The sequence below is a fragment of the Pelophylax lessonae genome, assembly GCF_965119305.1.
Source record: "Pelophylax lessonae genome assembly, chromosome: 9".
NCBI lineage: Eukaryota > Metazoa > Chordata > Amphibia > Anura > Ranidae > Pelophylax > Pelophylax lessonae.
Genome location: NC_138776.1, coordinates 30,357,604 through 30,380,518, shown reverse-complemented (window position 1 = coordinate 30,380,518; position 22,915 = coordinate 30,357,604). Strand labels below are relative to the sequence as shown.

The 22,915-nt window shown below is 42.2% G+C and overlaps 1 protein-coding gene and 1 long non-coding RNA gene across 2 annotated transcripts in view; both read left to right on the top strand.

The window, feature by feature from the left end:
* LOC309564195 (ovostatin-like) overlaps positions 1-5,787 on the top strand; it is a gene marked incomplete at both ends in the record, with an annotated part of 115,061 nt that extends 109,274 nt beyond the window's left edge. The window contains one exon of the mRNA XM_082268826.1: positions 5,780-5,787. Within this exon, the coding sequence (XP_082124952.1) occupies positions 5,780-5,787 (8 nt within the window). The remainder of the gene's footprint in view (positions 1-5,779) is intronic.
* Positions 5,788-8,484: 2,697 nt separating this feature from the next.
* LOC309563047 lies at positions 8,485-21,498 on the top strand. Its single transcript, XR_014225707.1, has 3 exons — positions 8,485-8,550; positions 17,983-18,214; positions 21,487-21,498. It is a non-coding gene; the product is annotated as an uncharacterized lncRNA (long non-coding RNA).
* The last annotated feature ends 1,417 nt before the right edge of the window (positions 21,499-22,915 follow it).

Genomic DNA, 22,915 nt, shown 5'->3' with positions numbered 1-22,915 from the left:
AAAGATAGATAGATAGATAAAGATAGATAGATAGATAAAGATAGATAGATAGATAAAGATAGATAGATAGATAAAGATAGATAGATAAAGATAGATAGATAGATAGATAAAGATAGATAGATAGATAGATAGATAGATAGATAGATAGATAGATAGATAGATAGATAGATAGATAGATAGATAGATAGATAGATAGATAGAATTCCAGGTATACTGTAGACATTTTACATAATTACATTGGTCTAGGCAGGGCTTTTCTCAGAGAATAGGTGCAGGAACTCCTCCCTTCTGAGTCACCCCTTGACTCCGTCCCCTACCCACCTCCGAGCACCATTCCTTGGTTTCTCCTCCTACCCACCTCCCAGTACCACCCCTTTTAGAGCATTAACGATAATAAGAAAGGCAATATAATAGATCTAGAAACAATGGACACCCCAGCGACAATGGACTTCAAACATCCAGCATCAATAGACTCTCCAGCAGCCAGCAGCATTAGACCCATCCCTCCACATTAGATCCCTTCCAGCAATGATTGATTCCCTGCAACAGGATACCCCACCAGCAACAACAGACTTCCCCAGCAACAATAGACCCTCTGCGCAAATAGATCCCCTCCAGCAGCAAATTGATCCCCTCCAGCAACACTAGACTCCCCAGTAGGCAGCATCAATAGACTCTCCAGCAGCCAGCAACATAGACCCCTACCTCAACAAAAAATCCCTCCCAGCAACAACTGACCCACCAGCAACATAAGACCCACCCCAGCAACAATAAATCCCCCATGAGCAACAGAAGACCTCCCCAGCAACAATAGACCCCCTTCTTCTGCAAAAATAGATCCCCCTCCAGCAACAATAGACTCCCTATTAGCCAGCATCAATAGACACTCCAGCACTCCCCAGCACCCCTTGCCATTACATACATTCAGTTCTGGAGGTGCTGGAACTGCATTCCCCTGCATTCCCGCTGAAAAAAAGCCCTGGGTCTAGGGATCGACCGATTATTGGCAAAGCCGATATATCGGGGGCCGATATGCACTTCCCCCGATATATCGGGAAAGTGCTTGTACCGGAGTGATGCCTGCAGCTAGAGGCATCGACCCGGTACCGGCGTCCATAGCGGACGGTCAGCTGTCTTGTAATGACAACCGATGCGGCTGAGAAGCTGCTCGGCTGTCATTACAAGGAGTGGGAGGGGACGTCCTGCAAGGCCGCTGAAGAGAAGACCCGATCAAAGCTGCATTCGGCTCTGATCGGGTCTCCATGTAAAAAACCCGGAAGTGATGACATCACTTCCGGGTAATCGGCGCCAAATTAAAAAAAATTACAGCATTCAAAACAGCGTTTTGAATGGCGTTTTGAATGCTTTTAAATGCAAAGGAGGAGTTTGGCGTCTTTTAGAGTACCTGCCAAGTAAAAAAAAAAAAAGGTCCAAAATATCGGCCAATATCGGGCGAAACCGATATGCGATGACCAAAATATCGGTATCGGGAATAAAAAAACAATATCAGTCAATCACTACATTGGTCTATAGATATACTATACCTGTGGGATCCCTATAGAAGCTGGAAATTACTATAGTAGGCACCGCTACTCCAGTGATCTCCACTAGCTTCCAATTCCTGTGCCAAGCAGTTGCCCTACTCCATTGTGAACACAGGAGGTCGGCTGCTTAGCATGGACTCATTCAGAGAATTATTTACATTTTTTCAATAACTGTAAAGCACTCTCTGATTAGACAAGGTGGAGAGTGTCACATCACTGCCCCACCTCTCCACCTTGTCCAATCAGAGAATGCATTTTCAGAATGATGCCCGATCTCCTGTGTTCCCAGTGCAGCAGAGCAGCTGCACAGCATAGGCGTGTCAGGACAAGTCTGATCATTGAAGGAGAGAAGGCTAGATAAAGAATGGACCACGATGTGTTCTTCTGCTTAGTGTGGTCAGTTTGTAGCAGGAAAGCAGAGGGACTAGCAGGATCACCAGGGATTTCACATAAAAGAAGGAATACAAAGATAACAGGATACTTTCTCATACAAGTATATAGTACAGCAGCAACATATCAGGAATATGAAATACTGGGGTTACAAAAACTTTAAGGAAGAATTCTTGGTATGGATATTTTTGCAGAATTACGTTGGTCTACCTTAGACCAATGTAGCCATGGATATACCATGCCTGTGGGATCTTTATAGAAGCTGGAAATCACTATATTAGATACCACTACTCCAGTGATCTCCACTAGCTTCCAGTTCCTGTGCCGAGCAGTTGCCCTACTCCATTGTGAGCTCCAGCCCTCTTTTGGGCCTTCTCCAGACCCTGCACTTTATGCTTCCTAGCTCTGCCCCCAGCTTCTTTCCAGCAGCAACACAAGGTAAGGGGGTGTACTTTGATGTAAGGGATGGGGGCGGGGTGACTCTTGACATATGATGTAAGAGGGTTGGGATACTCTGGACATCTAGTATTACAGATACAACCTGCCCTTTGAGGGCGATTATAATGCTGATGCGACCCTCAATGAAGTTGAGCTTGACACCCCCTGTCCTAGAGGGGTCCAACAGTATGGTATATGCATAGTTATTGGTCCAAGGGGGAACAATGGAAATTTGCAAAAATATCCATGTCTGCAATCCTTTAAGTTTATTAAATGATCCCTTGATGTATAAGCATCCCCCAACCTATCATCTACAGCCAAAATGTTTTTTTTTTTTTTTTTAAGTTTTAGACCCCATTCACACCTGAGCATTTTGTAACTCCAAGCTGCAACACACGCGACATCCAAAATCTCATTCCTTCTAATGGTAACTGTTCACATATGAGCGCTCAGGTGCCTGAAGCGTGGCACCGGATACTTCAAAACCTGAGCTGCTTTTGGGGTAGAATTGGGTGTTTTTTTAACCTTTAACCTCATAGACTTAAATAGGAATGGCAAGAATTGAGCATTTTCATGCATCTTTTTAGGCATTTTTCTAAATTTTTTGTTTGTTTTTTAACTCCCTTAGCGGTAACCCCGAGCGTGACTCGGGGTGGTTTTTTCATGCTAGGATCGGTATCCCCGAGTCACGCTCGGGGTAGATGTGCAGAGCCTGCAGCGGGGTTCCTTACCTTCTCCTGGCGATCCAGTGATGATCTCCCATTGCTGTGATCGCTGCCGAGATCCCCGCCGTGCCGTCCATCACTTTGATGACTTCCTGGTTCCGTTCCCTGCAGCAGCAATGGTGCATGGGAGCGGAACTGGGAGGGAAATTCAAATGTTGCACCAACACAAACACATAAAAAGGAGGTGATACAATGTAATCTGAGAGGATTATACTGTATCACCTTAGTATCAGAAAAATATCAAATATTATAAATTGTAAATTATATTATTAATATATATATATATATATATTTATTATAATATTTATATTGTATAATATATTTATTATTAATATAATATTTATATTGTATAATATATTTATTATTAAATATTTATATTTTATAAAATTATAAATATCAAAAAATTGTACCGCTTTTGGTACATAATTCCTGACATAATCATAATCAGGGAGGTTAAACTCTTTTTATTGACAAAGATATAAAATCGTGGTAGAGTAATCAGAACGCTCAACATAAGCATAGAAAAAGAATGAGGTACAATACCATACATAAGGATAGTTCCACAATAACAAATATGAAGCATACCACAGTATAAACAACCTGATACATGTTCTCCGCAGCATACCATCTCAGAATTATAAAGGTTAAGAAGAATCAGATAACTCGTACATACAGTTAGGTCCATATATATTTGGACACAGGCAAAATTTTCATACTTTTGGCCACCAGAATAAAATGAAAATGAAACAATCCAAAATAATTTGAAGTGCAGACTTTCAGCTTTAATTCATTAATTTTTAACATAAATATCAAGTACAAATTTTAGGAACTGCAACCATTTTTAAACACAAGTCCCCCCATTTTCAGGGGCTCCGATGTAATTGGACAAATGAATATAATCATAAATAAAATGTTTGTTTTTTTAATATTTTGTTGAGAATCCTTTACTGGTCTGAAGTCTGGAAGCCGTGGACATTACCAAAGACTTGGTCTCCTCCTTCCTGATGCTTTGCCAGGCTCTAACTGCAGCTGTCTTCAGTTGTTCTTTGTTTGTGGGTCTTTCTGCCTTTAGTTTTGCCTTTAGCAAGTTAAATGCATGCTCTATTGGGTTGAAATCAGGTGAGTGACTCGGCCATTGCAGAATATTCCACTTCTTTTCCTTCAAAAGCTCCTGGGTTGCTTTTGCAGTATTTATTTGTTGGATCATTGTCCATCTGTACTGTGAAGCGCCGTCCAATCTACTTTGCTGCATTTGGCTGAATCTGGGCTGACAGTATATCTCTAAAGGAAGATAACGCTGCTGAGGACATCGAATGACGAAACGCGTACGGCGCCGTCACATCATTTCCGGTTTCGGTCCTTGGTGGAACGCATAGCGTTCCAGAGACTCACACACTGCTCTGTATTCATTGTGAAATTGTAAGTACCCTACCTTTTTTATGTGTGAATAAATAATTGTTATACAGTATCACACTATTTGCCCTTTCCTTACTTCCTATGGAATTACCACTTACGCCCTGATGATTGCCCCCGAGTTTTTGGAATAGGACCCCATCTACCCAGCATGGATCCATTTACCAGGCCATAGGAGATCTAATAGGATACCTAGGAACACCAGATAGGAGCCTTAGAGGGATCATATACCTATATTAAATACCCGCTCTTTACCCCTGTGTGGGGTGGGTATTTCTGGTGAGTGTGCTACTTACTTCAGGGATCACCAGCACCCCACCACTATACCCACCACAGGGTTACCACTGGGATTATCGCATGAAGATTTACCACTTGTGTTGCACTATTTTTGGACTGTTTACATTATTAGCCATTTATTACCTCTTGCTCACTCACTTTAATTTTTTTATAGCATTTGGTGCACAGTGTCACTTTATTCAGTTAGATTTATGCCCTAGTTAGGGCCACCTTATTCATTTATTCATCTACCTATCTATTGATCCATCCATCCACTGTTATCGATATCACCATTATTGTATAGCACTCATTATTTTGAATATTTTCAGCACTTTATGTTATTATTTTTCATCATATACCACTCACCTGGTATTTACCATTAATCTTACCATCTTCAATCCGTTATTGTCTAGTTGATTTGCACCTTACAGGGCTTGTCACTTTATTTACTTTTGTCTGTTTTTTATTCATTACGAGATTTTTTGTATTATTTCTACATTTTTTTTATACACTCACCTTGCATACTACCACTTATTATTTCATTTTCTGGGCAGCGCCATCCCCTTCCCCCCACTTCCTCCATTATATTCATATAACTTTGTATATTTGAGGGAGGCCCCAGCCTATATATTATACCCCTGTTCACTTCCTTAGTGCTGAGTACACTTTCTTTTTTCTTAGTATATCTCTAAACACTGCAGAATTCATCCGGCTGCTTCTATCTTCTGTCACATCATCAATAAACACCAATGACCCAGTGCCACTGGACGCCATGCATGCCCCTGTCATCACACTGCCTCCACCATGTTTTACAGATGACGTTGTGTTCTTTGGAGCGTGAAGTGTTCCAAGCCTTCTCCATACTTTTTTCTTCCCTTCATTCTGGTACAGATTAATCTTAGTTTCATCTGTCCAAAGAATGATTTTCAACAACTGGTCTGGCTTTTTTAGATGTTTTTTGGCAAAGTCTAATCTGGCTTTTCCATTCTTCAGGCCTATGAATGGTTTGCACCTTGTTGTGAACCCTCTGAATTTGCTCTCCTAAAGTCTTCTCTTGATTGTAGACTTTGACAATGATATGCCCACCTTCTGGAGAGTGTCCTTCACTTGTCTGGATGTTGTGAATGGGTTTTTCTTTACCATAGAGAGGATCCTGCGATCATCCATCACTGTTGTCTTCTGTGGACGTCCAGGTCTCTTTATGTTGCTGAGCTCACCGGTGCGTTCTTCTTTCCTCAGAATGTACCATACTGTTGATCTGGCCACTCCTAATGTTGCTGCTAATTCTCTGAAGGATTTATTACATTTTTGAAGTCTTAGTGCCGGTTCACACTGAAGCGGCACGACTTTCGGGGCGACCTGTGAAGTCGCGTGCACCGCGACTTCGGCACGACTTGCACGGACTTCATAAAATGAATGTCTATGCAAGTCGCTCCAGGTCGCCCCGAAGTAGTACAGGACCCTTTTTCTAAGTCGGAGCGACTTGTGTCGCTCCTATTAGAACCGGTCCTGTACTACACTATGGGACGCGACGGTGCGTGACTTGTCAGGCTGACCAAGTCGTGTGACAAGTCGTACCAGTGTGAATGGACACTTACAATGGCCTGTTTCACTTGGATGGACAACTCTTTTGAATGCATGATGTAAGTTCACAGCAATAGATTCCAAATACAAATACCACACTTAGATTCAACTCCAGCCCTTTTATCTGCTTAACTTATGAAGAAATAATGAAGGAAGGAGTAGCCCACACCTGGCCATGAAAAAGCTTTTGATTCAATTGTCCAATTACTTTTTGTCCCTTGAAAAAGGGGGATGGCTATTCTTATGAGCTGTAATTCCTAAACCCTTCCTCCGATTTGGCTGTACATACCCTCAAATTAAACCTGAGAGTGTGCACTTTCAACCCATATCCATTACATAAATATAGTTTGAATATGTTTTGGGAAATACCTGAAAACAATAATTGTGCCTGTGTTCAAATATATATGGACCTAACTGTATCTTCGTCAAAACATGAACATTCCCATAACTTCATTACCCAATGCATTTAGCAAAATTCTCCATTGACTAAATCAAAAATGCCTTAAGTTCTCAAATGGCTAAAACAAAAACACACCTAAACATGCCAAAAAAGTAAAAAAGAAAGCTCGGCTCCGGTGTGAATGCAGCTTAGGATTAATGATAGAGGGAGGTGGGATAAGAAAGATTAGCACCTCTGTCACCATTTAAATGATGTCTATGTTCTGGCTAGGACGGTTCTTCTCTGAGACCTTTCACCTGGACAGGAAGTAAGGGAATATCTCCCCCATGGGGACACAGATGGTATTAAAATACAGAAATCTGATCCCTTCCTCATATTTCTAACTATTTCATGGTTCCTCATTGATACAGGAAGTGGGGCGATATCTTCAAAAAGAAAAAAAAAAAGAGAGCAATTAAATAGGTCCTGCCATTTCTTCACTCTATCTAAAACATTTTTGGATCCAGTTGAGCTTTAATATGCAACCACAAACCCTAAGGCACCGTTTATGTTAACACTCTGCAGTAACACACACTATGTGCATTGGCATGATGCTCTGCCATTGTTTCTGAATGGTGCCTTTGCTAACAGACATGCTTTCCAGCACACCACAACACGCGGTAAAGCAATGTCATGCGTTGTAGTGCACAGCATGTACGTTCTTGTACTTTGTCTTCTAATGTGAACCCTTCAAGTGGTTGTAAACCTCTAAAATTAACAATGAACAAAGCAGATTCTTCTATAGTGTGTACTTGCCTCAATCCAAAGCACCTAGTAGGATTTCTATTCCTAGTTCCTGTGTTATCTGCATGAGTGACTTCTGACAGGTTATCTTAACCCCACAGAATCCTGGAGGATGCCCACCCCCTGCATAAAGCAGGTGACTGACAGCCCCAGCTGTGCGGGTTTCTCTTTGAGATTGCGTAGAGGGAAGTGTTCCATTCACTTCACTCTATTAGATTACACTGCATAGTCTGTGACATCAGATCCCCACCCCTGCCTTCTGGAGCTGAGAAATGGCCTTTGATCTGTGTGCTTTAGAAGGCCGTAGAGAAGACAGGGCTGCAGACAAACTGATACAACTTATGTAGGAGGATTTATTTAATCTCTGCATATCACCTGAGGCCAGTCACTTTACTGGATATGTGAAAGCATTCATATAGCTGTCACAAACAATTGCAGTCATTTGCCTGTTCTGGAAATTTTATAGATTGTAAACTCCTATCCCCACATTAATTAGTGGTTCCAAATTATTCATAACTACTGCAGTAGGGAACAGACACAAAAAGCTAAACTTAGCATATTTCCAAAATAACTCTTCTGCTTTATTTGATGCAGTTGAAGGTTTTTATACACATGATTACGTAGGTATCACATTAATATTACTGGGCAGGGCATTCTGGGAGAAGAGAACACGGAAGAGGATACCGAAGAGGACGTGCTGGCTTTAGCTGCCCACACCTGAGATGGCAGCGCTGGACAAGAAATTTTGAAGGTAAGTATTTCTTCTAAAAGGTAAGTGCGACCTGGGACAGTTCAGAGGCTATCCATTATGAAATGCACTAGCACTGACTGTCCCGGGGGTATTTATATTGAAAAAAGTTTCTGAGGCCGGAACTCCGCTTTAATGAATGTAAATGTGTAATATTTTATATATTACAGTGGCTGAGGCATTATTTAGCATTGACACGGTTCGTAGTGATTTTAGGGACGCCTTTGGATATGACACAGTCATTGTTGGGTAAGTGTTCACCCCATACAGAAAACAATCTGCATTGAGGAATGTTGTTTTGTAGTTTACATCTACAGTGTCTTGAAAAAGTAATAATACCCCTAGAAATGTTCCACATTTTGTCATGTTACAACCAAATACGTAAATGTATTTTATTGGGATTTTATGTGATAGACCAACACATAATTGTGAAGTGGAAGGAAAATGATAAATGGTTTTCAAAAGTGTTTACAAATAAATGTCTGAAAAGTGTGGGGGCATTTGTATTGAGCACCCTTTCTTCTGATACCCCTAACTAAAATCTAGTGGAACCAATTGTCTTCGGAAGTCACTAATTAGTAAATAGTCCACCTGTGTGTATGTACAGCTGTTCTGCAAAGTCCTCAGAGGTTTGTTAGAAAATCTTTGTGAATAAACAACATCATGAAGACCAAGGAACACACTAGACAGGTCAGGGATAAAGTTGTAGAGAAGTTTAAAGGAGGGTTAGGTTATAAAAAAAAAATCTCCCAAGCTTTTAACATGTGTCGTGGAGTATCTGAGTGTGATAAGGTAGGGTTAGGAAGCTAGAAAACAGCTACACAGGACAGAGTTAAATTTCCAAATCCCCATTAGAGTAGATGGTGGGTACAATGCCCGGCGGGTGTGGAGATGGGACTCGGTGTACATATTGTGACATGTATACGTTCCTCGATCAGTCGATCAAGGGCGAATACAGCTGCACAAAATGTAAGCACGTTGCTTCCCTTTAAGCTCAGGTCCTGAATCTAGGGAAGCAACTGGCAACACTGAGAAGAATCTCCATACTGAAGGAGAGCTTGGAACGTACCCGGCAAGTGCCGACAAGGGCCAGCACAGATGCGGGTGTAGAAACAAAGGTGCAGGCACCAGAGCAGAGTAGCTGGGTAACAGTTAGGAAGGGTAGAAGGAAACGAGGCAAGGAGGCCGGTCCTGGGCTGGAACATCCCAATAAATATGCCCCGTTGCATGATGCTGGGGAAACCAGTCAGGGACCAGCATTGCTGGGGCAGAGTGACACCCCCAGCTGCTAGGGTAAGAACTCCTCCAGGGAGGGTGGGAGCAAGGGAAAGAAAAAGACAGGTTCTGGTGGTAGGGGACTCAATTATTCAAAGGACAGAGAGGGCAATCTGTCAAAAAGACCATAAGTGCCAAACTGTCTGTTGGTGGACAGATTATTGGGTGGGGCTGAGGAAGACCCAGCTGTCATGGTACACGTGGGTACCAATTACAAAGTCAGAGGGAGCAGGAGAGTCATAAAAAACTATTTCAGGGACTTAGGAGCTAAATTGAAGAGTAGGACCTCCAAGGTAGTATTTTCAGAAATACTACCTGTACCTTGGGCCACACCAGAGAGGCAGCAGGAGATTAGGGAAGTAAACAAGTGACTGAGGAGCTGGTGTAGTAAGGAGGGTTTTGGGTTCCTGGAGAACTGGGCCGACTTCTCAGTCGGCTACCGGTTCTTTAGTAGGGACGGAATGCACCTAAATGGGGAGGGTGCAGCCGTACTGGGAGAGAAGATGGCCATTGGCCAACAAGCTAGAGGGGCTTTTAAACTAGGTGATGGGGGGGAGGGTACAGATGTAGAACTAGTCAGCGGAGAGCAAGGTTCAGCGGGCACAAATGGGGACATTAGCGGTAGGGTGTTCAGAGTTCCTAAACCCAAGGTGGGTATGGGGAAAAATTGCAAGAGCAGCCTAAAAACATTGAACGAGGATATAGTATGCAACCGGAAAAATTCACGAGGTTTGTATACCAATGCTAGAAGCCTGGCCAACAAGATAGGGGAGCTGGAGCTGCTAATGTATGAGGAGGATTTTGATTTTGTGGGGATTTTAGAGACTTGGTTTGACAGCTCTCATGATTGGCTGGCAACCATTTAGGGGTTTTATTCCCTATATCGCAGAGATAGAGAAGGTAAAAAAGGGGGAAGGGTTTGTCTGTATATTAAGAACAGTGTACAGGTAAATAGGAGGGACCACATTGCAAACGGAGCTAAGGAAGAGGTAGAATCCCTATGGGGAGAACTTCAAAGGGAAGGCACTATGGGAAAAGTAATATTGGGCGTATGCTATAGGCCCCCAAACCAGAGGGAGGAGGGGGAGGCAGACCTCCTATCACAGCTTGGAATGGCAGCAAGGATGCGAAATGTCATTATAATGGGGGACTTTAATTATCCAGATATAGACTGGGCAGAAGGAACCGTGCATTCATCTAAGGCTCGGCAGTTCCTAACTGTTTTGCAGGACAATTTCATGGGTCAGATTGTGAACGCACCGACAAGAAACAATGCGGTACTTGACCTACTGATTACCAACAATACAGACTTGATCATGGATATAGAAATACGGGGCAACTTAGGAAACAGTGACCATAGGTCAATTAGTTTCAGTATAAATCGTAGAAATGGGAAACACAAGGGTAATATAAGGACACTGAATTTCAAAAGAGCCAACTTCCCTAAACTGCGATCTTTGCTAAACAATATCAAATGGGATAGAACCCTGGAAACAAAGAATACAGAGGAAAAATGGGAGTGCTTCAAGAACATACTAAAGGGATTGCCCAAAGCATTCCAAAGGGGAATAAATTTAAAAGAGCAAAAATAAACCTTGGGTGGCTAAACTCCAACATGAAAATGCATATTAAAGCTAAAGAAAGGGCCTTCAAAAAATGCAAGGCTGAGGGGTCATTGGCAGCATTGCAACAGTACAAAGAGTGCAATAAGAAATGTAAAGGCGAAATCAAGGCAGCTAAAATAGAACACGAGAGACATATAGTGGAAGAGAGTAAAAAAAAAACCCCAAGAAATTCTTTAAGTATTGTAACGTTTCGGGGCGATTCAACTCAAGTGGTGCATGCGATTTGAAGAAGTAGTGCCAGTCCAGACTGCATTTTTAAGGGCACGGCAACCCACTTTTATTTACAGGCATAAAGAAAGTTCACAAAACAGCAATTTTCCCTCGCAGGGCTTCCACAATTACTGTATATTTGTTAAATTCAGCCTTCTGGCTTACTCACATGCTATATGGCTGCTTCAGGCCTCACGCCTAGGCCTTAGGTCTGCTCCTCAGACCAACACAAGTGTCCTTTGGTCAAGCTCCCTTATAGCTTTCTTGGGATCCGCTTCCTGCTGCGCTGTTGCGGAATACATCTGCTTCCTGTAGATCTGTAAGCTCTGGCTGCCAACTGCGGCCTCTGTCTCTCAGGGAAGGTGGGAGCCCTCCTGACTCCCATACACAGACCTCGTGTCTGTCGGTTGGAGTCCTCTTGACTCCTGGATCAGACCTCATGTCTGCCCGGGTGCAGCTGTCTCCAACTGGGAGTCCTGAGTGCTAACCCTGGGAATAATATGAACCCAGCCCACAGGTGTGCAATCAGCAGGCCTGTCTTAATCAAAACCAGGCGTAGATAGCTAACACACACAGTGACCCGTGGTTGCCTATCTACATATCCCCCCACTTGTTTCGCACCGGAGCAAGAAACAAACACATCACCTTTCACGCTGGCACCTTTGTACCTACTACCACCCCCAGGGGTCCAAACCTGTCTGACCTTCTTCCTATAGGGGCACTCCACCCACATCTTTTTCCGGGTGTGCTTCCACGAGCACTTCTTCCTGCCCTTTGGGGTCCTGCTGATCTCTCTATCATCCCATCTACCTTTTTGCCCTGGGATCCTAGATTTATTTTCACCTTCCCCAGACCTACTCTCCCAGGACTGTAGGGGGCCTACTTCTGTTACACCTGTCTCACTACCTGACTCAACCAGCACTATCTGTGTTTCAGGTTCTCTACTACCTGTGGGGTTACCCTTGGCCATGAATTCCTCAAATATACACATCAACATTGTCAAAAATTAATGTCAAAACCGCTGGCAACAAAAGTGAGTACACCCCTAAGTTAAAATGTCCAAATTGGGCTCAAAGTGTCAATATTTTGTGTGGCCACGTTTATTTTTTCTGCACTACCTTAATCCTCTTGGGCATGGAGTTCACCAGAGCTTCACAGGTTGCCACTGGAGTCCTCTTCCACTCTTCCTTGAGGACATCACAGAGCTGGTGGATATTAGAGACCTTGCACTCCTCCACCTTCCATTTGAGGATGCCCCACAGATGCTCAATAGGGTTTAGGACTGGAGACATGCTTGGCCAGTCCATCATTTACCCTCAGTTTTTTATCAAAGCAGTGGTCGTCTTGGAGGTGTGTTTGGGGTCATTATCATGTTGGAATTCTACCCTGCAACCCAGTCTCCGAAGGGAGGGGATCATGTTCTGCTTCAGTATGTCACAATACATGTTGGCATTCATGGTTCCCTCAATGAACTGTAGCTCCCCAGTGCTGGCAGCACTTATGCAGCCCCAGACCATGACACTCCCACCACCAGGATTAACTGTAGGCAAGACACACTTGTCTTTGTACTCTTTACCTGGTTGCTGCCACACACGCTTGACACCATCTGAACCAAATAAGTTTATCTTGGTCTCATTAGACGACAGGACATGGTTCCAGTAATCCAGTTCCTTAGTCTGCTTGTCTTCAGAAAACTGTTTTCGGGCTTTCTTGTGCATCATCTTTAGAAGAGGCTTCTTTCTGGGATGACAGCCATGCAGACCAATTTGATGCAGTGTGCGGCGTATGGTCTGAGCCCTGACAGGCTGACCCCCCACCCTTCAACCTCTGCAGCATTGCTGGCCGCACTCATACCACTATTTCCCTATTCAACCACTGAATATGGAGCTGAGCACGCGCACTCAACTTCTTTGGTAACCATGGCAAGGCCTGTTCTGAGTGGAACCTTTCCTGTTAAACCGCTGTATGGTCTTGGCCACCGTGCTGTAGCTCAGTTTTATGGTCTTGGCAATCTTCTTATAGCCTAGGCCATCTTTATGTAGAGCAACAATTCTTTTTTTCAGATCCTCAGAAAGTTCTTTGCCATGAGGGGCCATGTTGAACTTCCACTGACCAGTATGAGAGAGTGAGAGCGATAACACCAAATTTAACACACCTGCTCCCAATTCACACCTGAGACCTTGTTGCACTAATGAGTCACATGACACCGGGGAGGGAAAATGGCTAATTGGGCCCAATTAGGACAATTTCACTTAGGGGTGTACTCACTTTTGTTGCCAGCCGTTTAAATATTAATAGCTGTGTGTTGAGTTATTTTGAGGGGACAGAAAATTTACACTATTATACAAGCTGGACACTCACTACTTTACATTGTAGCAAAGTGTCATTTCTTCAGTGTTGTCACATGAAAAGATATAATAAAATATTTACAAAAATGTGAGCGGTGTACTTACTTTTGTGAGATACTGTATGTCTCCTATATCACCATGGATGTCACACTATGTTGGTTTGTGCTTGCGTTTGGCCCTGTTTGTCCTGCCGGGCCCTCGTAGATCCCAGGTCCACAGCTCCTGGGATAGACATTCTCTGCGGTAGCCAATGGAACATGAGCATGCAATTTCTTTTTAACAGATTCGTAAGTATGGGCCCCTTGGTGGTCTCTTTGTGTTTTGCATTAGTATAACATTATGTACTCTGTTACATATTTTCAGTAAATCAAATCCCAATAAGTGTATATTGATTGGTTTGCGCAAAAGTTATTGCGTCTACAAACGATGGGATATTTTTATGGAATTTTTTATTTATTTTTTTAATAGTAATGCCGGCAATCAGATATTTTTAGCGGATTGTGACATTGAGGCTTACACATCAGACACCTAACTGACACTTTTGACACTTTTTTGGGGACCAGTGACACGAATACAGTGATCAGTGCTAAAAATATGCACTGTTACTGTACTGATGACACTGGACGGGAAGGGGTTAACATCCGGGGCGATCAAAGGGTTAAATGTGTCCCTAGGGGGTGCTTGCTAACTGTGTGGGGGATTGTCTGACTGGGGGAAGACAGGGATCCTCGTTTCTGCTTAGCAGAAACACAAGATCTCCCCTGTCAGAACGTGATCTTCCTGTGTCAGGAATGATTTTGGGTGGCCAGTGGACATCGGATCCGCCGGACCCCCTGATTGGCTCCCCTCTATCCAACCAGCACGTGATTGTGCCTCCGGCGGCGCACACCACCTAGCGGCTATTGCACGAAATGACGTACAGTTACGTGAGCCGACCTGCTGCAGTTAATGTACGTAGGCAGTCGACAAGTGGTTAATCATTGAAGCAGCCAAGAGGCCCATGGTAACTCTGGAGGAGCTGCAGAGATCCACAGCTCAGGTGGGAGAATCTGTCCACAGGACAACTATTAGTCGTGGACTCCACAAATCTGACCTTTATGGAAGAATGGTAAGAAGAAAGCCATTGTTGAAAGAAAGCCATAAGAAGTCCCATTTGCAGTTTGCAAGAAGTCATGTGGTGGACACAGCAAACATGAAGGTGCTCTGGTCAGATGAGACCAAAATTTAACATTTTGGCCTAAAAGCAAAATGCTATGTGTGGCAGAAAACTAACACTGCACATTACCCTGAACACACCATCCCCACCGTGAAACATGGTGGTGGCAGTATCATGTTGTGGGAATGCTTTTCTTCAGCAGGGACAGGGAAGCTGGTCAAAGTTGATGGGAAGATGGATGGAGCCAAATACAGGGCAATCTTAGAAGAAAATCTGTTAGTCTGCACTTAAGACTGGGTTGGAGGTTCACCTTCCAGCAGGACAAAGTCCCTAAACATACAGCCAGAGCTACAATGGAATGGTTTAGATCAAAGCATATTCATGTGTTAGAATGGCCCAGTCAAAGTCCAGACCTAAATCCAATTGAGAATCTGTGGCAAGACATGAAAATTGCTGTTCATCCAATCTGACAGAGCTTGAACTATTTTGCAAAGAATAATGGGCAAAAATGTCCCTCTCTAGATGTGCAAAGCTGGTAGAGACATCCCCAAAAAGACTTGCAGCTGTAATCCCAGAGAAAGGTAGTTCTACAAAGTATTGACTCGGGGGGGGTGAATACAAATACACACCACACTTTTCACCTATTTATTTGTACAAACTTTGGAAAACCATTTATCATTTTCCTTCCACTTCACAATTATGTGCCACTTTGTGTTGGTCTATCACATAAAATCCCAATAAAATAAATTTACGTTTTTGGTCGTAACATGACAAAATGTGGAAAATTTCAAGGGGTATGAATACTTTTTCAAGGCACTGCAATAGCTGGAAAATGGAATAACTTTGAGCTTTGTGGCAGTATCAAGGGGTATTTCTCCATACTTGCAAAAGAAAAAATGCTTTTAGCCTTGAAAAAACAAGTGCAGCCATGACATCTAAGAACTGGCTGCAATATATTTTTATTTTGTGGACTTAAAAAGACGTTACTTTTGGAAAAAAAAAAAAAAAAAAAAGACTTTAACCACTTAAGCCCCCCAGGAGGATTTGGCTGCTCAAAGACCAGGGCCTATTTTGCAATTCGGCACTGTGTAACTTTAACGGACAATTGCGCGGCCGGGCGACGCTGTACCCAATTGACGTCCTTTTATTTCCCACAAACAGAGCTTTCTTTTGGTGGTATTTGATCACCTGTGCAATTTTTACTTTTTGCGCTATGAACAAAAAAAAGCGACAATTTTGAAAAAATAACAATATTTTTCACATTTTTTACAAGAAATCCCCCTCCCCCCCCCCCAAAAAAAAATGTAAAAATCTAAATTTTTTAACATTTTAGGCCAATTTGTTTTCTGCTACATATTTTTGGTGAAAAAAAATCGCAATAAGCGTATTTTGATTGGTTTGCGAAAAAGTTATCGCATCTACTAACTACGGGAAAGATTTATGTCATTTTAATTTTTTTTTTTTTTTTAACAAATTGCAGCGAACTGCGATTTATTGCAGGACTGCGTCATTGCGGCGGACAGATCGGACTCCTTGCAAAATTATTCAGCCCCTTTATTTTCAGTGCAGCAAACTCTCTCCAGAAGTTCAGTGAGGATCTCTGAATGATCCAATGTTGACCTAAATGACTAATGATGATAAATAGAATCCACCTGTGTGTAATCAAGTCTCCGTATAAATGCACCTGCACTGTGATAGTCTCAGAGGTCTGTTTAAAGCGCAGAGAGCATCATGAAGAACAAAGAACACACCAGGCAGGTCCGAGATACTGTTGTGGAGAAGTTTAAAGCCGGATTTGGATACAAAAAGATTTCCCAAGCTTTAAACATCCCAAGGAGCACTGTGCAAGCGATAATATTGAAATGGAAGGAGTCTCAGACCACTGCAAATCTACGAAGACCTGGCCGTCCCTCTAAACTTTCAGCTCATACAAGGAGAAGACTGATCAGAGATGCAGCCAAGAGGCCCATGATCACTCTGGATGAACTGCAGAGATCTACAGCTGAGGTGGGAGACTCTATCCATAGGACAACAATCAGTCGTATACTGCACAAATCTGGCCTTAATGGAAGAGTGACAAGAAGAAAGCCATTTCTTAAAGATATCCATAAAAAGTGTTGTTTAAGGTTTGCCACAAGCCACCTGGGAGACACCAAACATGTGGAAGAAGGTGCTCTGGTCAGATGAAACCAAAATCGAACTTTTTAGCAACAATGCAAAACGTTATGTTTGGCGTAAAAGCAACACAGCTCATCACCCTGAACACACCATCCCCACTGTCATACATGGTGGTGGCAGCATCATGGTTTGGGCCTGCTTTTCTTCAGCAGGGACAGGGAAGATGGTTAAAAATGATGGGAAGATGGATGGAGCCAAATACAGGACCATTCTGGAAGAAAACCTGATGGAGTCTGCAAAAGACCTGAGACTGGGACGGAGATTTGTCTTCCAACAAGACAATGATCCAAAACATAAAGCAAAATCTACAATGGAATGGTTCACAAATAAACATATCCAGGTGTTAGAATGGCCAAATCAAAGTCCAGACCTGAATCCAATCAGGAATCTGTGGAAAGAACTGAAAACTGCTGTTCACAAACACTCTCCATCCAACCTCACCGAACTCGAGCTGTTTTGCAAGGAGGAATGGGCAAAAATTTCAGTCCCTCGATGTGCAAAACTAATAGAGACATACCCCAAGCGACTTACAGCTGTAATCACAGCAAAAGGTGGCGCTAAAAAGTATTAACTTAAGGGGGCTGAATAATTTTGCACGCCCAATTTTTCAGTTTTTTATTTGTTAAAAAAGTTTGAAATATCCAATAAATTTCATTCCACTTCATGATTGTGTCCCACTTGTTGTTGATTCTTCACAAAAAATTAGTTTTATATCTTTATGTTTTGAAGCCTGAAATGTGGCAAAAGGTCGAAAAGTTCAAGGGGGCTGAATACTTTCGCAAGGCACTGTATTTATGAGACTTATAGAAAAAGACTTTTAGCAACTAGTCCACTTTAAAGCCCCCAAACATTTGTTTAACAATTTGGTGCAATTTTCTTCCACTCACAGTCCAGATGGCGTAGCGACAGTCAGTGCGACAATCCCGCAAAGCATCACCAACTGGGAGAGTGACGGATTCTGCATTTCAGCTGAAAAAGGTCTAGGCTTGACCAACAAGCCGGCAACAACCACCACAATACAGCCATTCTTTGTGGAGATTTCTCTCCCATCATACGTCATTAGAGGAGAAGAGGTGATCGTCAGTATCGTGGTCTCCAACTACCTGGAGAAAAGTGCACAGGTGCGTATTATGGACTATAAGGGGGAAAATGTTGATGTACACACCCACCTCATGTTTAGATATTTTGCTACCCTAGGCACACTCAAACGATGATGCCCTTTGGCAGAGACGTAACTAGAACCTTCAGGGCCCCGGTGCAAGAAACCATGAAGGCCCCCCCCCCGGCCCTCCCTTCCCTTCAAGCCTGGGGCTCATCCCACGGATCCTGGGGCCCTTTACTCTCATTGCGGGGGCCCTTCCCTTCAAGCCTGGGGCTGCTCTTCCCACTGATCCTGGGGCCATATACTCTCGTTGCGGGGCCCTTTATTATGGTCCCGCAGCGGGACCCTTTCACAAGTTCTGCAGTGGGCCCCCTTCTTGCCATCTTGGGGCCTCCCCACGGTGGTGGAATGCCAGGGCCCGGTCTCAAGTGTGACCATTGCGATCCTGGAAGTTCACCCACTGGTGTCAGTAGTTTTTATTTTTTGGTATTTTAATTGTATTATTTTTTATAATTTTATTTTATTTTTTTACAATGTCACTGACTATGACTCTGTCCATTCAGAAAAGGAAGGAGCTGGTAAATTACAGATTTACCGATCCCTTCCTGGTTCTCTATTGTGACACATCCCCTGCATCAGCAGGCAGGAGAGGGAAGGGAGCTCAGTGGGGGGGGGGTCAGGGGAGCACACAGGGGCCCAGAGACAGCAGAACACAAGTGAACTGGATAGGAGGAGTGGCGGGAGCAGCGTACAGAGGAACCGAACTCCTCCATTTTCCTCCTATTTTGCAATTCGGCACTGCGTTAATTTAACAGACAATTGCGCGGTCGTGCAACGACGTACTCAAATAAAATTGATGTCCTTTTTCCCCCACAAATAGAGCTTTCTTTTGGTGGTATTTGATCACCTGTGCGATTTTTATTTTTTGCGCTATAAACAAAAAAAGAGCGAAAATTTTGAGAAAAAAAAAAACAATATTTTTCACATTCTGCTATATAACATTCCCAATAAAAAAAATGCACTTTTGTGAAAGTTCGGTGTTTACAGACCCTGGATGAATGCAACTAAAATTGACACTTCCAGGAAGTGTCAGAAGTGTCTTAGAATCCCGCTGGTCAAGCTCCCAACCTCCCAGCACAGACTCATGTTATCAGCGTTCATTTGGCTGGGATCATACTGCTACTTTTTAAATTAATTAGACAACCTTAAGCACTTCAGCCCCGGAAGTTTTACTCCTTTGCTGACCAGGCCCTATTTTGCGATTCGGCACTGCATAACTTTAATGGACAGTTGCACGGTTGTGCGACGCTGTATCCAAATAAAATTAATGTCCTTTTTTCCCCACAAATAGAGCTTTCTTTTGGTGGTATTTGATCACCTGTGCGATTTTTATTTTTTGCGCTATAAACAAAAAAACGAGCAACATTTTTGAAAAAAAAGAAAAAAACTTTTTTCACATTCTGCTATAGGACATTCCCAAAAAAAAATAATAAAAAAGAAAATATATTTTTTTTAACATTTTAGGCCAATTTGTTTTCTGCTACATATTTTTGGTTAAAAAAAAATCGCAATAAGCGTATTTTGATTGGTTTGCGCAAAAGTTATCGCGTCTACAAACTACGGAAGGATTGATCACCGCCTCTCCTCCTCTGACCCAACTCCCGCTGAGACAGCTAGGAATCCAGCCACGTAGGTCTACGTCACTGGACCCAGGGCTGCCACTGTGCCGCAGTAGCAGCACGATGAGCAGTCGTAAAGTGGTTAAGTTGTCATTTTATTTTCACAATTTTTTGGAAAATTAAGCAATAAAAAAATATGTTTTTTTTTTTTTTAATATACTGTCACCAGTGCAGCACAGCATCGTCAAATAACGGGTGTGGTGGTGATCAGGGACACTGACTGGCGACAGTATGTAGAAAAATATTTATTATACAATAACCAATTCAGATCACTAATTTCATTTGGATGCTTCAAACAAATTAATTTCATTGTTTCTATATAAGATATTTGTAACTGGGGACATTACAGGAATGGTTGGAGACTGGGGACACTACAGGAATGGTTGGAGACTGGGGACATTACAGGAATGGTTGGAGACTGGGGACACTACAGGAATGGTTGGAGACTGGCGACATTACAGGAATGGTTGGAGACTGGGGACATTACAGGAATGGTTGGAGACTGGGGACACTACAGGAATGGTTGGAAATTGGGGACACTACAGGAATGGTTGGAAATTGGGGACACTACAGGAATGGTTGGAAATTGGGGACACTACAGGAATGGTTGGAGACTGGGGACACTACAGGAATGGTTGGAGACTGGGGACACTACAGGAATGGTTGGAGACTGGGGACACTACAGGAATGGTTGGAGACTGGGGACATTACAGGAATGGTTGGAGACTTGGGACACTACAGGAATGGTTGGAGAATGGTTAATGACTGAGGACAAGTTACAGGAGACAGTCCTAGACCAGGGATGTTACAGGAATGATGTGAGACTGAAGACAGGTTATAGGAGATAGTCATTGACTAGGGATATTACAGAAATGACTGGAGACTGAAGAGATGTTACAGGAAATTTCACAGAATGGCCACATTTTACAGGTGACTGCTAAAGATCACTGTTATTACAACCCATTTACAAAGCAATGTTTCCACATTAGTGCTCCCTACAGCCCAGTTAAAAGTGACTGGCGCCACGTTTGATTTTCTTCTCAACAAAATGCATTAAACATTTGTGCTGAGAAGTTTGCATCCCCTTGGAGTGATCAGGCAGAACCCGTTTTTTTTTTTTTTAGAATCCGTTTCTTTTATTTATTTTACACAATCATAAAACGAGACATGGCCACATGTAAACCAATGAAATACCCCCTGTTCAAAATGCTGCATCCTCTTAGTTCTCAATTATGTGTATTGCGCCCTTTAGCATCAATGACCGTGTGCCGTCTTTTATAATAGTTGTTATAATAGTTTAGGTTGTGACCATAAAGCTCTATTTTGGACCCGTGACTCCAGATTACAGTGTGCTAAAAGCTGTGAGGCATGTCAAGGTGTTGTCTGCCATATCATAGCCGGGGCTCTTCGAGGCATTGGTGGAATAAAGGCTTCTTTCTGGCAACTCAACCATGCAGCTCATTTTTGTTCAGGTATTGAAATGGACAACACCCAAGGGCCGCACATTGGGTACCAAAAGGCCTAGGGATGTAGAGTAACTCCTATTAATTATTAATTATCCTAAACACAAAACAAGTCCAGATGACATATATTATTTTATTTCTGTGCACAGGTTGAAATAGAAATGGATCATACTGAGTATTATAATGTCACCTATTTGGATGGCAAGAGACCGCAATGTGTTGGCAGCCAGCAGAAAGGCTTCTGGAAAGAATCAATCACATTTACAACAATAGGTAAGGATTCCGGACCTGATTTTTATTCTCTTCTAATAGAGCAATTGGGCATTTTCTTTTTTCTTTTTATGGAATACCTGCTGGAAGAAACCCTTTCTTGATCTTCATACTACTTCCAGCAGCAGTGACTCTGTATGAGGCTCCTGAGTTTGCTTCCATTGGATCATTCTCACACAGGAGTTTTGGTTCAAATTGCTGGTAAAATTTATGGAAATCCCACGTAATGGAAAATAATTAAAAAGTAGAGTTGCTGCCTGCCCTGAATACTTCTCACTATGGTGGGAAGTCGGGTATATAAAATGGGTGTGTGCGGGCTCTGGCACTACTCTGAATGTAGAGAATTCTTATTGAGGTAGACAAGGTAGAGGTAGATACTTTTAATATCCAGACTTGTATAAAGTACTCGAAATTTCTACTTGAGTAAAAGTACAAGTGCTCGATCAAAAAATTACTTGAGTAGAAGTGGAAGTGCTCGCAGAAAAAGTTACTTAAGTAGAAGTACTAAAGTATTCAACATTTTTTTTACTTAAGTATTGCAAGTAGTTTTTTCAAAAAAATTGCTACTTAAGTACTAAAAGTAAAAAGTACCAGTAGTTTTGAAAAAAAAATTCTACTCAAGTACTGAAAGTAGAAGTACAAGTACTGTGTTAAAGAAAGAAGTCAAAAGTATGAACATCATATTGTTTTTTATTATTTCAAATGATTTATTCAAATGATTAACCTGTGTTTGTTAGTAGTTTCTTGATGCACTTTAAGCGCTGTAGCACCATTTATTTGTTTGTTTCATATTTTCTTTTTATTGGAAAGATTTGGTATAGCAGCTTTTATTATACACAGCCTTTATTTTCGTATGCGCTGATTTACAAATGACATTATACACATTTTTTTGAGCTTTATGCAACCTGCCATCTACTGTTCTGGCAGTGGTAATTTTTTTAAAAGTAACGAGTAACTATGCAGCACAAAAAAAAAATACTTGAGTAGAAGTATCGAAATCATCGAAAAAATGTAGTGAAGTAAAAGTAGAAGTAGGAGAAAAAAATTCTACTCTAGGAAAGTACAGATACCGCATTTCGGTACTTAAGTACAGTACTTAAGTAGTTCTACTTCGTTACTATACATCTCTGTTAATATCACATATCACATACAGTGCCTTGCGAAAGTATTTGGCCCCCCTTGAACTTTGCAAGCTTTTGCCACATTTCAGGCTTCAAACATAAAGATATAAAACTAATTTTTTGTGAAGAATCAACAACAAGTGGGACACAATCATGAAGTGGAACGAAATTTATTGGATATTTCAAA